The sequence below is a fragment of the Brassica oleracea genome, chromosome C1, assembly GCF_000695525.1.
Source record: "Brassica oleracea var. oleracea cultivar TO1000 chromosome C1, BOL, whole genome shotgun sequence".
Lineage (NCBI taxonomy): Eukaryota > Viridiplantae > Streptophyta > Magnoliopsida > Brassicales > Brassicaceae > Brassica > Brassica oleracea.
The window spans coordinates 13,272,415-13,287,263 of NC_027748.1; the positions used below are offsets into that span (position 1 = coordinate 13,272,415).

At 35.4% G+C, this 14,849-nt stretch overlaps 3 protein-coding genes and 1 pseudogene across 3 annotated transcripts; 2 read left to right on the top strand and 2 right to left on the bottom strand.

The window, feature by feature from the left end:
• The first annotated feature begins 1,885 nt into the window (after positions 1-1,885).
• Positions 1,886-4,103, top strand: LOC106302364 (annotated as a pseudogene).
• Positions 4,104-5,795: 1,692 nt separating this feature from the next.
• LOC106325365 (COP9 signalosome complex subunit 6b-like) lies at positions 5,796-8,116 on the top strand. The gene is made up of 9 exons (XM_013763425.1): positions 5,796-6,151; positions 6,241-6,329; positions 6,423-6,516; positions 6,694-6,755; positions 6,839-6,917; positions 7,005-7,097; positions 7,297-7,397; positions 7,522-7,577; positions 7,877-8,116. The coding sequence occupies exons 1-9, from the start codon at positions 5,851-5,853 to the stop codon at positions 7,956-7,958; spliced, it is 957 nt and encodes a 318-aa protein (XP_013618879.1). The 5' UTR covers positions 5,796-5,850; the 3' UTR covers positions 7,959-8,116.
• LOC106325376 (probable WRKY transcription factor 34) lies at positions 8,032-10,286 on the bottom strand. Its single transcript, XM_013763434.1, has 5 exons — positions 10,195-10,286; positions 9,728-10,085; positions 9,054-9,649; positions 8,809-8,967; positions 8,032-8,715 (listed from the first exon to the last, which is right to left on the bottom strand). Exons 2-5 carry the CDS (start codon positions 10,046-10,048, stop codon positions 8,193-8,195), a joined length of 1,599 nt encoding a protein of 532 aa, XP_013618888.1. The 5' UTR covers positions 10,049-10,085; positions 10,195-10,286; the 3' UTR covers positions 8,032-8,192.
• Positions 10,287-12,314: 2,028 nt separating this feature from the next.
• Positions 12,315-13,717, bottom strand: LOC106301623. The gene is made up of 4 exons (XM_013738074.1): positions 13,501-13,717; positions 13,233-13,417; positions 12,737-12,849; positions 12,315-12,604 (listed from the first exon to the last, which is right to left on the bottom strand). Exons 2-4 carry the CDS (start codon positions 13,400-13,402, stop codon positions 12,561-12,563), a joined length of 327 nt encoding a protein of 108 aa, XP_013593528.1. The 5' UTR covers positions 13,403-13,417; positions 13,501-13,717; the 3' UTR covers positions 12,315-12,560.
• Positions 13,718-14,849: the final 1,132 nt, after the last annotated feature.

The following is a 14,849-nucleotide window of genomic DNA, read 5'->3' on the forward strand; positions in this document are numbered from 1 at the left end:
CGGAATACCGACGGCAACGGCTCTTTCCTCGGAATTTCCTCGGAATTCTTAAAATCTCCCAACGGCTCTCTAACGGCTATAATATATCTTCGGAATTCATTGGTTTTTTCTGAGGAATACATTTTTCCTCGGTATTCCATAAGAATATTCCGACGGATTAATATTTCCTTGGAATTCTGTCGGTATATTCCGAGGAAACCAAATTTTGTGTTTTCTCGGAATATTCTCGAAAATTCCTCGGGATATTCCGAGGATTTCATTTTCCATCGGAATGTCCGTCAGAATACCGCTGTTTTCTTGTAGTGGTCCATGCCTAATTGATTCTATAAACAAATAAAAAAAACTTTTTCTTGTGTTTGGCTAAATTAAGTGAAATAAAAAAAAGTTTTTTATTTAGTAAAATAGTTTATATTGTGAGAAAAATTAAGTGAATATATATATATGTAATACATTTTTATTATTTTAATTTAAGTTATTATTTTGTTCACATCAATTATGTCTTTGAATTATGTGTTTGGCTACGTAATTTGTCACCGATTGAAATTAAGATAAAAATAGTAAAATAGACTAAACTGAACTTTTAACCATTTGTAAAACCCGATTATTTTACATTTCGATTTTATAATTGGTACAAAGTTAATGTTGATTAACTAAAAAGTAAAATCTGCAATATTATCATTGTAATATAATTAATGATGTGATGTATTGTTAAAGTAATATAATTAATAGAGTAGTTAAGATGAATGAAAATAAGGAAAAAAATGTAATAAATCTGTTGAAAATAATGTTAGTTTTATAAGTGAAATTACTAAAAAAATACATGTTTCTAAACAATTCTCATTTATATTGTTATTCATGTTTTCAAATAGTATCAAAAAATATTTCAGTTTTAAACTTTTAATAATATAGATAAGACAAAAAAAAGCAATAAATTGCAGGTTAATAATTAGGAAAACCACAAGTTAAACAAAGCAGATACAAGTAAAACAGAATAGAAAAGCTGCAAACTAATATTTGTATCCAATGGGCTAATATTAAGATCAATATATTTTTTTAACTAATCTAATCTAATTTTATATGTCGTGGTTAATCAATAATAAGTGTATTGGTTTATTTATGTATACTCAATCTCTTTATGATAAATCAGAGTTATTTTAAACATGTAATTTCAGATATATATAACTGAAACTTGGTCTCTTTTTTTTGTCACAAATTTGGTCTTATTTGCAAGCAGAAAGGTATTCGTGCCTAGCACATGAGCAATGCAAGGCTAGTACAACTAATAATTTAAAAGTGTATATATGTTAATGAACGATCATCATAGCATATCTAGGCCTATAAACATTTAAGAAAACTATGATTTGTTGTAAAATGGTTTGATATGTTTTGATCTCAATGTCAACATGACTTTTACGCCATACACAATAATGTAGCTACAGTATTATGCGAAAGTTTTTTGTTAACTAATATTATGTTAAATTTCTTTTTACCTTTTTGTTATAACAGAACAAAAAGATCAAGTAACATGCAATATCAAAAGATATGGTTATTTGCTTTTCGCTTTATATAATAAGATAAGTACAGAAACAAACTTTTACTGTTATAATGTTCTAATGTATTATATTAAAGTCTTTTAAATTTTAAAAGAAAATATACAGCTCAGAATCTGTTAACATCATGATCCGTCGATTGCTGTTTTTTTCTTACAGTTAAAACTATTGTTTTATCTTCATTTGTTTTCTTTGGCTGGAAAAATTTAACCTCTAACCATAAACACTTATAATCTGCCAACAATCAGAAACTAAATCAACTTCTTTTCTATATAAATTGCGAATGAAATTCAAAATAATCATAATCAAAAACAAAAGAAACATACATAAACAAAATGGGAAGATCTATCTATTTGTGTATCTTCTTATTATTCATTACTTGGATTCCAATTCTATCCACAAGCTTTCCGCTCTCCACAAAAACTCGATGGATCGTGGACGAGAAAGGCTTAAAGGGTTAAGCTAGCTTGTGTGAACTGGCCGGCTCATCTCCAGCCCGCTGTGGCTGAAGGGCTAAGCAAACAACCATTAGACTCCATCTCCAAGAAAATTGTCTCAATGGGATTTAACTGTGTTAGACTCACTTGGCCTCTTGATTTGATGACTAATGACACATTGGCTCGTAAAATCACGGTCAAGCAGTCTTTTGAAAGCTTGAACTTGTTTGATGATGCTCTTGGGATTCAAATTCACAATCCCAAAATCCTTAATCTTCCCATATTCAATGCATTCCAGGTAACATATTTAATGCTATAGCATTGGTCTAGTTAGTCAATCTAGTAACAAAAACTAACCAAAATTGACCGAAAGAAAGAAATGTACTTATTTTAATGGAACTCTCTCTCTCTCTCTCTCTCTCTCTCAATATAAATATGTGTGTTGATTTTATTCTGTAACCAGGAAGTGGTATCGAACCTTGGACAAAATTGATGGTGATACTAGACAACCACTTGACATATCCAGGCTGGTGTTGCAGCGACAACGACCTCGACGCTTTCTTCGGCTACCCTAACTTTGATCCCGTCATTTGGGCCAAGGGCTTGGGCAAGATGGCTACTCTTTTCCGCAATGTCACTAATGTCATTGGCATGAGCCTAAGGAACGAGCCACGTGGTACTAGAGATTACCCCGACCTATGGTTTAGGTACGCATTTCAAATCATCACCAATTAATGTGTATTTCATTTCGAATATAACCAAGAAATTTCAACATGGACATTATTTGAAAATTACCATTTTTGTAAACATCTTCATGATTATTACTAAAAATATATACATATACAGTATATATAAGATTAACATATGTCCACGCGCATTTACGCGAAAATGTTTGGATTCACCTTTTGTATCAACTTTTTTCTTTCATTTGTATTATTGTTTTAAAGTTTTATTTTATTTTTGGCTATAAATTCACTATTTGGTTTGAAAACTCATAAAATTATCTACGTATAAACAAGGGTTCACCTTCATTGTCAAAATTTTCAGGTATATAAGAAAATAAGTACATGCATGCATATTAAACTGTTAATGGTTTTACGTGAAGGTTCATGCCAAAAGGAGCAGAAGCAGTGCACGCCGCAAACCCTGAAGTACTAGTTATCCTCTCCGGCATAGACTTCGACACAAACCTCTCTTTCCTCCGTGACCGCTTCTTCAACGTCAGCTTCACCGATAAACTCGTCTTCGAGCAGCATTGGTACAGCTTCTCCCACGAGGGAGGCGCGTGGGTAAAACACAACTCCAACGATATTTGCGCCAAAATCATCGGGGAAGTCAATCATAATGGAGGATTCTTGCTCGACAGAGGCTTTCCTTTGATTTTGAGTGAGTTTGGGACTGATGAGAGAGGCGTTGACGTCAGCGGAAACCGGTATATGAATTGTTTGGTGGCTTGGGCCGCTGAGAAGGATTTGGATTGGGCGGTTTGGGCATTAACCGGAGATTATTATTTGAGAACCGGTACAAAACATATGGTCGAGACTTATGGCGTTTTGGATGCTACTTGGAAAAACGTCAGAAACTCTACTTACTTGCAGAAACTCTCCGGAATTCAACATCCATTTAGAGGTCAGATTCTTTTTTTTTTTTTTTAATAAGATATAAAACTATACAAAAAATTTTAGGATTCAATCTTCTAACATATATATATGCAGGACCCGGTTTACAAGAGAAAAAGCTTCTTTTGCACCCACATACTGGCCTATGTGTCACCAATAACCACTCAGGCAATGTACCCACACTTCGACTTGAACTATGCACTAAATCCGAGCCATCGACCTTTAATCCCAAGGAAGGCATTCTCTGGATCAATAAAATGTGCGTTGAAACTCCAGATGTTGCTGGACAAAAGGTGAAGCTTGGAGTTGGCACTAGGTGCTCTAAGCTGGGACAAATCTCAGCTACTAAGATGCATTTGTCGTTTAAGACAAGTAATGGCTTGTTACTATGTCTTGACGTGGATGAGCGTGACAACAGCATTGTCGCTAACCCTTGCGAGTGTTTGACTAAGGATGCTTCGTGTGATCCAGCGAGCCAGTGGTTCAAAGTTCTTTAAATTCTATATATTTTATTCTGATAAAATTTATTTGTAATAATTTTACGGTCAAACATGTTAATCATTAAAATTTAATAAAAAATTTGTGATTGGACAGAAATCATAAGGAAACCAAAGAAATCAAGTTAGCGTATACTATTACTATTTATGATGATGAGAAAAAATGTCATCTCCATCTGTACTACTGCTATAAAACCTTAACTAGAGTTAGATCCGCGCGAATGTTCTTATAATTTGTTTTCGTAGTGTAATTAATTTTTTTACACCATTATATACTTTATATAATTCATAATACAAATACTGAAAAAAGAATAAATTATAATACAAATATTTATGTAACATAATTACCCCAATAGTCATGAATTTATAAATAAAAAAGCAGACGTGTATTTGATAACATAAAATTGAAAAAAAGAAAAAAAAAGAATATGATTTGTTTATAGTATGTTTTGATTTGAACCAAAGAAATAGGAAAGACTAAGATTTGCTAGCTTTTTTATGCTTGACTTTGGGATCCAATTAACATTCTGTATATACTTCTGTTTGAAATCGATAAAAGCAAAGATTTTGTGATTATTCCAGAATTTGTGATTGTTCCCAAAATTGTAGGTGTAATTGAATTGTGATCTTCCAAATTCCCACATAAATAAATTAAAAGTATAATATTTCGGGAGGTGAATTTATACAAAAAAACAATGAATTTTACATATGAATTAGCATATAATTAAGTTTCTCACTTTGAGATATAGAAGTAAGACCTTATTGAAATTGATACAATCATGAGCTCATATTTTTCTAGACCGTCATAACTGGCTTTGATGGAGCTGAGAGAGATTGTTGCAAAGCTAAGAAACGGCGAGGCGGATCTAGGGGACAGCGAAGGAGAGTGACGCCGGAGCTGATGACGGTGAAATGAAGGAGGTGAAGACGACGACGATGATTGAATAATCGTCGATTCAATTTTTTTTGTTTTAAATTAATTGGGAAAATAATGAAAAATATAAAAAGGTAATTAACCATCTTCAAATGAAACATTTTTGTGACACTAGACCTTGAAATCTAGATTAGAAAGAAAAAGTTGGTATATGACTTTTTTTTTTTTTTGATCAAAGTTGGTATATGGCAATTTCTCTTAATTGTATAACAGGAAAAGTAATCTAAAAGTTTGTGCTAAAGTTTCCAAAACTATTTATTAAAAATTACGTAATGGGCTAGAAAGACCAGCCCAAACCCATATGAAGATCCGAATTGAGGCAATTTATTTAAAGGCAAATCTCCAAAATAGCACATTTCTAAATTTATATCACAAAAATAGCACTCAAAAACTAAAATGACCAAAATAACACCTTTCTAAGTTTATCCTTTGAAAATTTTAATTTTTTTTTTTTTCAAAATTTGAAATCTTATCCCCAAAATCTCATTTCTCAACTCTAAACCCTAAACCCTAAACTCTAAACCCTAAACCCTAAACCCTAAAATCTAAACCCTAAATTCTAAACCCTAAACCCTAAACCCTAAACCCCACTCTTTAACCCTAAGTCTGTGACTTTTGATAAAACATTAAGTGCTATTTTTGTGACTTTTGACCTTGAGTGCTAGTTTGGCAACATAAACTTGATTTAATGTTATTTTTGTCTTTTTCTCTTTATTTAAATAAATGTACTTTAGGAGAGGAGGAACCAAAAAAATTAACAATCGCCGGGGGGAAAAAAAAAAAAAAATCTCTCTCGAGACAGACAACACATCAATGGCGCCTTCTTCCTCGAGCGGCCTGACTTTCAAGCTCCACCCTCTGGTGATGCTCAACATCTCCGATCACTTCACTAGGGTCAAAACTCAGCTCAATCCTCCAGCCTCTTCCTGCGCGAACGGGAATAACCCCAGCACCGGCGACGCGACGCTGCTCCCGCAGGATTTTAGGGTTTATGGGTGCGTGATCGGTGCCCAGAAAGGACGGACGGTTGAGATCTTCAACAGCTTCGAGCTTCTGTTGGATCCCACTACTGATACTCTCGACAGATCCTTCTTAGAGAAGAAGCAAGAGCTCTGTAAGGGTTTTTTTTTTTTTTTTTTTAAACTCTCTCTTTCTCGTCTCTGCTTTGGTCTAAATCGATTTGATTTTTGTTTGGGTGTTTAGACCAGAAGGTGTTTCCTAACTTCTACATATTGGGATGGTACTCTACTGGAAGCGAAGCTAATGAATCTGACATGAGTATCCACAAAGCTGTGAGTTTGAGAGGTTCATTGTTGTTTTGAAAGTTTGAGTTTTTTAAGGTCTCTGTGAAGTGATTGTCTGAGTTTTGATAATGTCTTGTGCAGCTGATGGACATTAATGAATCTCCTGTTTATGTCCTTTTGAATCCGGCTATCAATCACGCTCACAAGGATCTCCCTGTAACTATCTATGAAAGTGGTAAGCTTTGGTTTTCACTAAGCAAGGTTGCATATAGTATAATGTGGTGGATCATGATTATGTGGAGGATTCACATTACTAGTTTCTGCTTTTCATCTTATTGAACCTGTTTTGTTTGCTTTAAAGATTATAACTTTTTTTAATCATGTGATGTGATTGTCTTTCAAAACTTTCAAGAGTTCCATGTCATTGATGGGATTCCTCAGCCAATTTTCGTGAATGCAAGCTACACAATCGAGGTATGTTCTTAATCCGCTTGATCTGTGATAATGTAATATATAATATTAGAGCGGACGTTTGATGATTTTTGTAACGTGTGCAGACTGTCGAAGCTGAAAGAATATCGGTGGATCATGTTGCACATCTTAAGCCATCTGATGGAGGCTCAGCAGCGACTCAATGTAAAGTCTTATTGTACACTTCGTATTTGACATAATCTTATTACACGTTCCTATGGAACTTAGGCTGATTACAAAGATGTTGTGTAGTGGCTGCTCATCTTACTGGCATACACAGTGCCATCAAAATGCTTAATAGCAGAATCAGAGTGCTTCATCAATATCTTGGCTCAATGCAGAAAGGTATTTTGTATTCTTTCTCAAGTCCCCCTCTTCAATTTTGTTTCAATTGATCGTAGCTGGAAATTTTGTATTTGTGTGTTTACTATGTTGGAAACGGAATAAAAAAGTGGTTTAGACGACACTGCTGAATGATAGTTTTATGTACTTTAGATTCCAGGGGTCCCTGTGGTTCTAATGACTTGTGTGATTCTGTATCTAGGTGATATTCCTTGCGACAACTCATTACTGAGGCAAGTAGCTAGTCTGCTCAGAAGTCTGCCTGCCGCACAATCCGAAAAATTTAAAGAGGATTTCTTGATGGTAAGTAGTGCCTTACTGTTCCTTAAATATGTTACGTAAAAATTGACATTTGACTGTCTTAAATTCTCAATATTTTTTGGTGTTCTGATTAATCTTGGCATAAATATTTTTAATTAATTTGCAGGAGTACAACGACAAATTGCTGATGTCTTACCTAGCAATGATCACTAATTGTACCAGGTATGCGCTCTACATAGATATTCATTTTAGTTAATCAATGATGGACAGGGATGTACATGGCTATCTTTTGATTGATACAAAGATTAGAGGAAATCACCACTACTTGCTTTAGGCTAGGTGGAGAACTAAATCCTAATCCTAATCCTTGCTGCACCATCCTTGTTATAATTTAAGATAGCGAGCCTGTAGGAGCTAGGGGAACATAACTTTCTTTTTATCTTAATCATATGCTATGCCTTGATCAAATGCCAACTAGTGTCTTTCTTATTGTTTTTGTTACTATTTGCTCCAAAATGCAGCAACATGAACGAGGTGGTGGACAAATTCAACACTGCATACGAGAGGAACAGTCGAAGAGGCGGTAGGACTCCATTCATTTAGAGATTAGTTTCAGCGTAAAACCCTTTTTGCGGTTCCTAAAAGAGAAATCTAGAACTCTTTTAAGGTATTTCACTTTTCGGAATCTAAGAGCTAATGACGTTCTTTAAGACTACAAGCTATGTTTATTAGATTACTTCTATTTTTAGCACTTAAAATCACGCGACAAGACTTTGAAAACCAAGCAGCCTTTACCTTCCCTTAACTCTAACTACTGTTTATTCAACTAAACTGGTTTTATATTTGTGGTAAGCTACTCGTATCTCTGTATATCAACGAGCTCCTCGAGAATCCAAGTTCCTGTTGTGAGACTTGTTCCAACTTCGGCTCTGCTGGTAACTGCAACATCAGCCCAGCTGGATCACCAGTTGCAGGCATGCTAAACCTCTCTTGTCCGATAGCTAAACCAGATATTGAAAGACCCAGAAGCTCAGTTTCGCCTCCGTAAACTGAGAAACCAGCCCAAGGAGGCCTCATGGATGGCTGGAAATCAAATAGAGATGAGTTGGCTGTGACCAGTCCCTCAGATCTACTGTGTGGCTCCGGATAGTGCACATGGTAGTTTTGGGTCTGAGTCGGTAAACTGCCTTGGATGGTCCCTGAGCTGCCTGAACTCATGTGGCTGCTGCTGTTGCGAGCTGCTGGTACTTCATGAGTGTGCTTGCCTATGTAAGTGGTTAGTACGGACGTGAGGTCGTCAGAAGCTCTCTCCACATGCTTCGTTACTATACATCCAGTAGCTGTGCATTTGTAATAGCTCCTGAAGAATTAGACAATAAACACAGATTGTGATGAAAATCTTGGGCGGGCGTAAAGCTGCAACAGAAAGAGAGAGCAGTTTCGAAAAAAGAACCTTGGATTCGGGTTTCCTTTAACGACTTTTTGTCCATACTTGCGCCAGCGATAGCCATCTTCGAGGATGTCAACGTCAGTTGTGGTCTTCACCACGACCTTTGGCGCACGGTTGGCTCTGGTTGATCCACTCATTTCCATTGCATAAGCTTCTAGTTTCCTGATACGTGTATAGCACAAGAAGTCAGAACGTCTCGGCTTCTGATCATTTTAATGTTTTATTAAGAGCAGCTTTTAATTTCTAACCTTCTCTTTGGCTCGGATTCATCTGCCTCTCCGTCGTAACCCATGGAAACACTCATGTCGGACGTGCGATCTTCTTCATCTTTAAAGAAGGCTGCATCACCATACCCGAACTGAGTTCTGTTTTGAACCTGCATTGATCCATAATTTCTTACAGGTGATGTCCATTCTATGTTTTCATTAGTTCCCGCCAAACCTTGTTGTTCGGTTCCATCTATTTGCATGTCATTGCATGTACCGGAGGATCCAATCCCTGAACGGCGGTTAGGTGGAGGTTTCGGGTGGTTATGAGTTTTTGTGTATATGATCTCTGTAATATGACCTTCCCTGGACCGTTCAACCTTCTTCTTGACCTCACAGTTTGGGTGTGTACACTTGTAATAGCTACGCGGATACTCGCTTCCTTTAACTAGCTTTTGTCCGTATTTCCTCCAGTTGTATCCATCATCTGCAGGTGCACCTCCTAAACCAATGTTATGTGTTTGCTCATAGGCTTGGGAAGCATCGGGTTCTACACCGATGATTGTAGGATCAAAGAACTCATCCTTAGCTTTATGATCTGAAGGTAGTGATGAGAGCTTTCCCGTTGTTGGAGATAGCTGCGCTTACAAGTCATAAGATGGATTAAAAATGGATCTGTGAAAGGGAAGACAATAATGAAATGTTTGAGAAGTTACCAAAGGGTTTGGGAGGAAGACAGGAGACTCTAGCAGAGTTGCAGGGCTAACACCAGGAGAAGAGATGTTTAAAGACCAAAGATTACTCTCTATGTTTATACTCGGTATATTAAACCCGGCTCTAGCAGCAATCCTTTCACTAAGACCACCTCCTGAGTAACTAGATCTCTCTTGAAAGTTGGTTTGAAGAAAATCTTTGTTCTTAACGTCTTCTTCTAAAGAAGTCTCTCTATCGAGTTCTGCTTTGGATCTCTTCTTGTGGTTAGTGCTACAGTCTACCCATTCTCCCATTACAGCAAAGGTATCACTAAAACCAGTCATTACAAACACAAGATTCAGCTTCAACTTTGGGCTTAACCTGAAATGTGATAATGATATACCTCAAAATCAGCAGAGAGCTCACATAGTAATAAGACAACATGATAAATCATGAGAAAAATATACAACATTAGAATGGTCACCATTACCTGATTTGTTAACGGATCAAAAGTAATCTCAGAAAATGAACAAGATGAAACCTTATGTGAGAACTGAACTCTCTTTCTTTCTTGATCATCAGTGCCCCTCAACACAATGAAAGTGTATGTGGGCAAAAGGTTTTCAAGAGATAAAACAGCTTGGATAGATAAATTTTCTCCTTGACTTTCTCACAATCCCAACAAAAGTTCAAAAATTTGTACAACGTATTCCTTTAAAATTCACTAACAGTTTAACTATTTTTAGAAATGTAAAATTTTTGTGGTTTAGAAAAAAAGCAAAAAATATACACAACATTTAGTTCACTTAAATAGTTTTTTTTTTTGTCGTCTTTCACGTAAATAGTTAAATGGCCAAACTCGCCATAGTGCTTGTGTTTTACACTACCGGCGTAACAGGGCATTCGCGAGCCCGCGTGGATATTATTTCATTTTTATAAATTAATATTTATTTCTCATGATTAGTACTATATATTTTAGATTATAATATAATTAATTGTATTCAAAAGATCAAGACTGAATCGGGTAATATAGTTATTTTTAGTACAAATATTCTAAACTCGTTTCAGATACATTGGTTATTTTGATATTTTTTCTATGTTCCTATACATCAGAACCGAACCATCTAAACCCGAGAAGACCCAACTCGAAACTCACATATAAATTTATAATATCCAAGCCGGGCATATCTGAATTGGTACCCGAGTGTTCATGCCTAACTGATTCTGTAAACAAATAAAAAAACTATTTTTATGTGTTTGACTAAATTAAGTGAAATAGAAAAAAGTTTTTTATTTAGTAAAATAGTTATATTGTGTGAAAAATTAAGTGACAATATATATATGTAATACATTTTATTATTTTGATTTAAGTTATTATTTTGTTCACATAAACTATATCTTTGAATATGTGTTTGGCTACATAATTTGTCACCGATTGAAATTAAGATAAAAATAGTAAAATAGACTAGACTGAACTTTTATCCATTTGCAAAACCCGATTATTTTACATTTCTATTTTATAATTGGTACAAATTAATGTTGATTAGCTAATAAATAAAAATCTGCAATATTATTATTATTATAATATAATTAATGATATGATGTATTGTTAAAATAATCTATAATATAATGAGGCAGTTGTCTCATTCCTGTGCTGCCACGTCAGCGGTCTGTGGGTCTCATTTTTAAAAAGTGTGAAAAAAGTGTCAAGTCTGTGGCTTGAACCGGGTTATTGAGATATAAACACCAACATTTATACCACTAAACTAAAGGATACTTTGTACATTGAAGGCCAAAACTAATATATATGTATGAAAGGAGAGTTTACTCTCTCCTTAAGGTGTACATGTATGCATTTTATAAAGATTGCGGGGTCCATGATTCTCGGTTTGGTTTAGTAATTTTGTTCTCGCGTTTGGTTTTTAAACTATATGGTACTAGGGTCGGCCCGCTCTATGGGCGGGAAGTTATTAAAAAACTATTTTATATGAATTTATAATAGTTTTATGAAGCATTTTAAGAAAATTGTAGATTGAAAACGATATTATAAAAAACAAAAAATAAATAGAATTTAGCCAATTTAAAAAAAAATGGAGATCATGTTGTTATTTTGAATAAATATTTTTGGATTGAATTAAAAACAGTTATCTTCATTATTCTATTGAAGAAAAATCTAATATAAGCCTTAGTGATGTATCCACTCTCATCCCGACTATCTCTTCACCTAGCAAATGCCTAAAGTCAGAAGAGTTAAGTTGCCGGAGACGTGGATTAAGCATTCACTTTTCAAGATGTGTAATGAATAACGCTATGTACTGTTGTGAATGTTGTAAGATCTCTACTCTTGATTTGAGCTTCAAGTAGTCCTCGTACTTCTCCAGTCACTTTGAAAAAAATTAAGGACAATCTTGAAGTTGAGATTAATCTTTGACAATTCATATCTATATACAGAGTGAGGGAAATACATGCAAATTTTAGCTGATTGATTTGGATCCATTGTTGCATAACTATATCCTCTAATTCATACAAACAAATTATTAACAGAATCCCAATGCATGTCTACCAACGTCACTGATCATATCATTGCAAATCATCCAAAAGCCTCAGAAGTCATTAATCATAAATACATGATTTATATCGTTATTGTGTAAACATATTTGATGCTCAGAAGCTCAAAAGAAGAAGAAATGTATAGTCATAATTCATGAGAAAAGCATCCAGATTTGGTTCATTGACATCTCATTGTGTCTCTTGGTTCTTCCTTGTGAAAAGCCCATGTATGGAAAATATTTGATTAATTACCTTTAAGAATCGTGAACGATGCCAATATCTAGAGATCAAATAACATCAAGCAACCTATGAAGTTAAGGGAAGTGAATGAATTCTTGGAAACACTTGGGCTGAAATAGAAAATAGCATAAACAATATTTAGATAGCATAAATAAGTGTATTGTTTCCTTGTTTTGATCATAGCTAAACTTATTTAAGCAGATCCGACCAGAAGATATATAAAAATGCTCCATCTTACTTACTTGCTTCGTGTCTATATCTCGACTTCTCCGTCACGCTCTTCATCTCAATATCTCTGTCACTTACTCTGTTGCTCTCCATCTCGTTCTCTCTGTTTCTTACTCCAGCGCTCTCCCTGTCGATTTATCAGAAGTGAGAGACGAGTGGTTCAGAAATAAGCCAACAAAAACAGTCAAACCAGAAGGCTCCGTAAATCAGAATTATAAAGGAGAGGAAAGTTTAGAATCGATTTGGATCATCACTTGCTGTTTATAAAATGAATAAAGAAGAAGACTGGAGAGAGTGTGACGTTCAAGCTGTTTGATTGACGCAATTAAAAAAAAAAAAAAAACAACGTGGAATTACTAAGAAAGAGACGAAGTGCGAAAGGGGAAAAATTGGTGTGAAGGAGACGAAAGAACAAACCTATTTTTGCAAAAAGAAATCAACTTAAACCAATCCTTCGTTCCCTTTATCGTACAAAAACAAATAAAAAAATTCCAGCTCTTAAAAACTCACCATGTCTGAGAGCCTATCACCTCCCATGTGAGAGCTTGAACTGAAGCAATCGACTTTGCTATCTCTCTCATCACACTTTCCGTAACTTGTTCCATGGCTATCCATCTTGATATGCCCGTCACTTGGTCCATCAGCTCTGCTTGCTCCGTGCTTGCTCCGGCTTGCCCCATTGCTTGCTAGCCTCCCTGAAATTAGCCATAACACGATCTATTAGTATGAAATAGAAGACATACGAAGATAAGATGAGATCAAGGAAAGCAGCACTTACACATATTTATACTAAGAAATCACCGCCTTTCAGATCGAAGAAGCATTGAAGACGACGCAGTGAGGGAGTGAATCAATGAGATTAATCATGAAGCCTTCACTCAGACCGTTTTGCCTGATGTGAAGAAGCGCAAACGGCATCATGTCACCGCCGCACGAAGGGGGAAGAGGACCTTGGTTTCTTCTCCGCCGTATTAGGGTTAGCGAGAACATCACTCAATCGGGTCCGACAAAACAACGAACTTCACAGCCCAACGATCAACTCGCAAGACAAAAGCCCACAAAGGTAACGTTTAATGAAACGCGGCGTTCGCAACCCATCAGACACGTGTCGTGCTGTCGACGCTCGAATTTCTGACCTGGCATCCTAGGTGTCTCTCTAAGGAGAGAGTAAACCTTACTTTATAATAATAGATGATTTGAGTTTTCCCGTTCAATTAATGTTTTATTATGTTATTAAACACAACGTTTTGTCGATTAGGGTTTTTTTAATTGTTCTTCGTCTCTTTATCTTTGACGTCTCCGTTCAGCTTCTCTGCGAACACCAAACATTAATCTTTCCTATTGTTCAACGTATGTCTCTTGATTTACCAATTAATGTTTTCGTCATTTAATTCAGAAGCGATGTCGACCTCTCTGTTTCCTTCACGCCAAACCTATAAATTATACATGAATATTCAGAACCTCTGTTAGTTAATCTTCTTTATCAAGCGTTCATTGTTGCTCGACTTCCCCCGTTTTTGGAACTCGAAAAACATCAAGAAGCATGGTGAATTCATGGGAACCACTCTACTCAGGTATTGTATCGACAAAAAATTAAGAGATTATTTACTTTCATTTTTTTAGTTGTTATATGTTTCTGATTGTCTCTCATCACACTGCATGGAATTATATGAAGTCAAAGAAGGCAAATAAGAAGTTTGATTTCAAGGTGTTCACCGAGACCGGTCCAAAAACGAGTCTGATTACGGATGGTACACAACAAAGTAAGCGTACAAGTCTGATTTCTTTTTATGAATTAGAATTTCAAGAAGAAAACATCAAAAAGAAACATAAGAATTTTATCTGATTAATTTTCTATATTACAGGTTCTAGATAGATGACAGTGACCTTAAGAATAAAGGAGGCAAGCCTACTGTTAGAGTTTCTAACGTTGGCCACGCAATGCATGTCTGGCTCAATAGAGAATACCATGGTAAGATTGAGAAGCTACAACATTTAGATGTTATGTTTAGAGAATTGGAATAATTAATGAATTTGTTCAGGAAACTGACATGGTAGCCATGATGAGAAGAGCCCATGGTCATTGTCAGGACCTGCTTCTGTTACTTTCTCTGTGCTAAGCCTAGA

What these genes read in the sequence shown, in the direction of transcription:
- LOC106301623 (XM_013738074.1), bottom strand. Translation starts at nt 13,402, where the DNA reads ATGGGGCAAGCCGGAGCAAGCACGGAGCAAGCAGAGCTGATGGACCAA. An exon ending in GTGATAGGCTCTCAGACATG is followed by an intron (nt 12,850 to 13,232) that starts GTGAGTTTTTAA and finishes ATAAATCGACAG; the next exon opens with GGAGAGCGCTGGAGTAAGAA. An exon ending in GAGATATAGACACGAAGCAA is followed by an intron (nt 12,605 to 12,736) that starts GTAAGTAAGATG and finishes TTTCTATTTCAG; the next exon opens with CCCAAGTGTTTCCAAGAATT.
- LOC106325365 (XM_013763425.1), top strand. Translation starts at nt 5,851, where the DNA reads ATGGCGCCTTCTTCCTCGAGCGGCCTGACTTTCAAGCTCCACCCTCTG. An exon ending in ACATGAGTATCCACAAAGCT is followed by an intron (nt 6,330 to 6,422) that starts GTGAGTTTGAGA and finishes TGTCTTGTGCAG; the next exon opens with CTGATGGACATTAATGAATC. An exon ending in TTAAAGAGGATTTCTTGATG is followed by an intron (nt 7,398 to 7,521) that starts GTAAGTAGTGCC and finishes ATTAATTTGCAG; the next exon opens with GAGTACAACGACAAATTGCT.
- LOC106325376 (XM_013763434.1), bottom strand. Translation starts at nt 10,048, where the DNA reads ATGACTGGTTTTAGTGATACCTTTGCTGTAATGGGAGAATGGGTAGAC. An exon ending in TCTTCCTCCCAAACCCTTTG is followed by an intron (nt 9,650 to 9,727) that starts GTAACTTCTCAA and finishes TTGTAAGCGCAG; the next exon opens with CTATCTCCAACAACGGGAAA. An exon ending in GAATCCGAGCCAAAGAGAAG is followed by an intron (nt 8,968 to 9,053) that starts GTTAGAAATTAA and finishes TACACGTATCAG; the next exon opens with GAAACTAGAAGCTTATGCAA.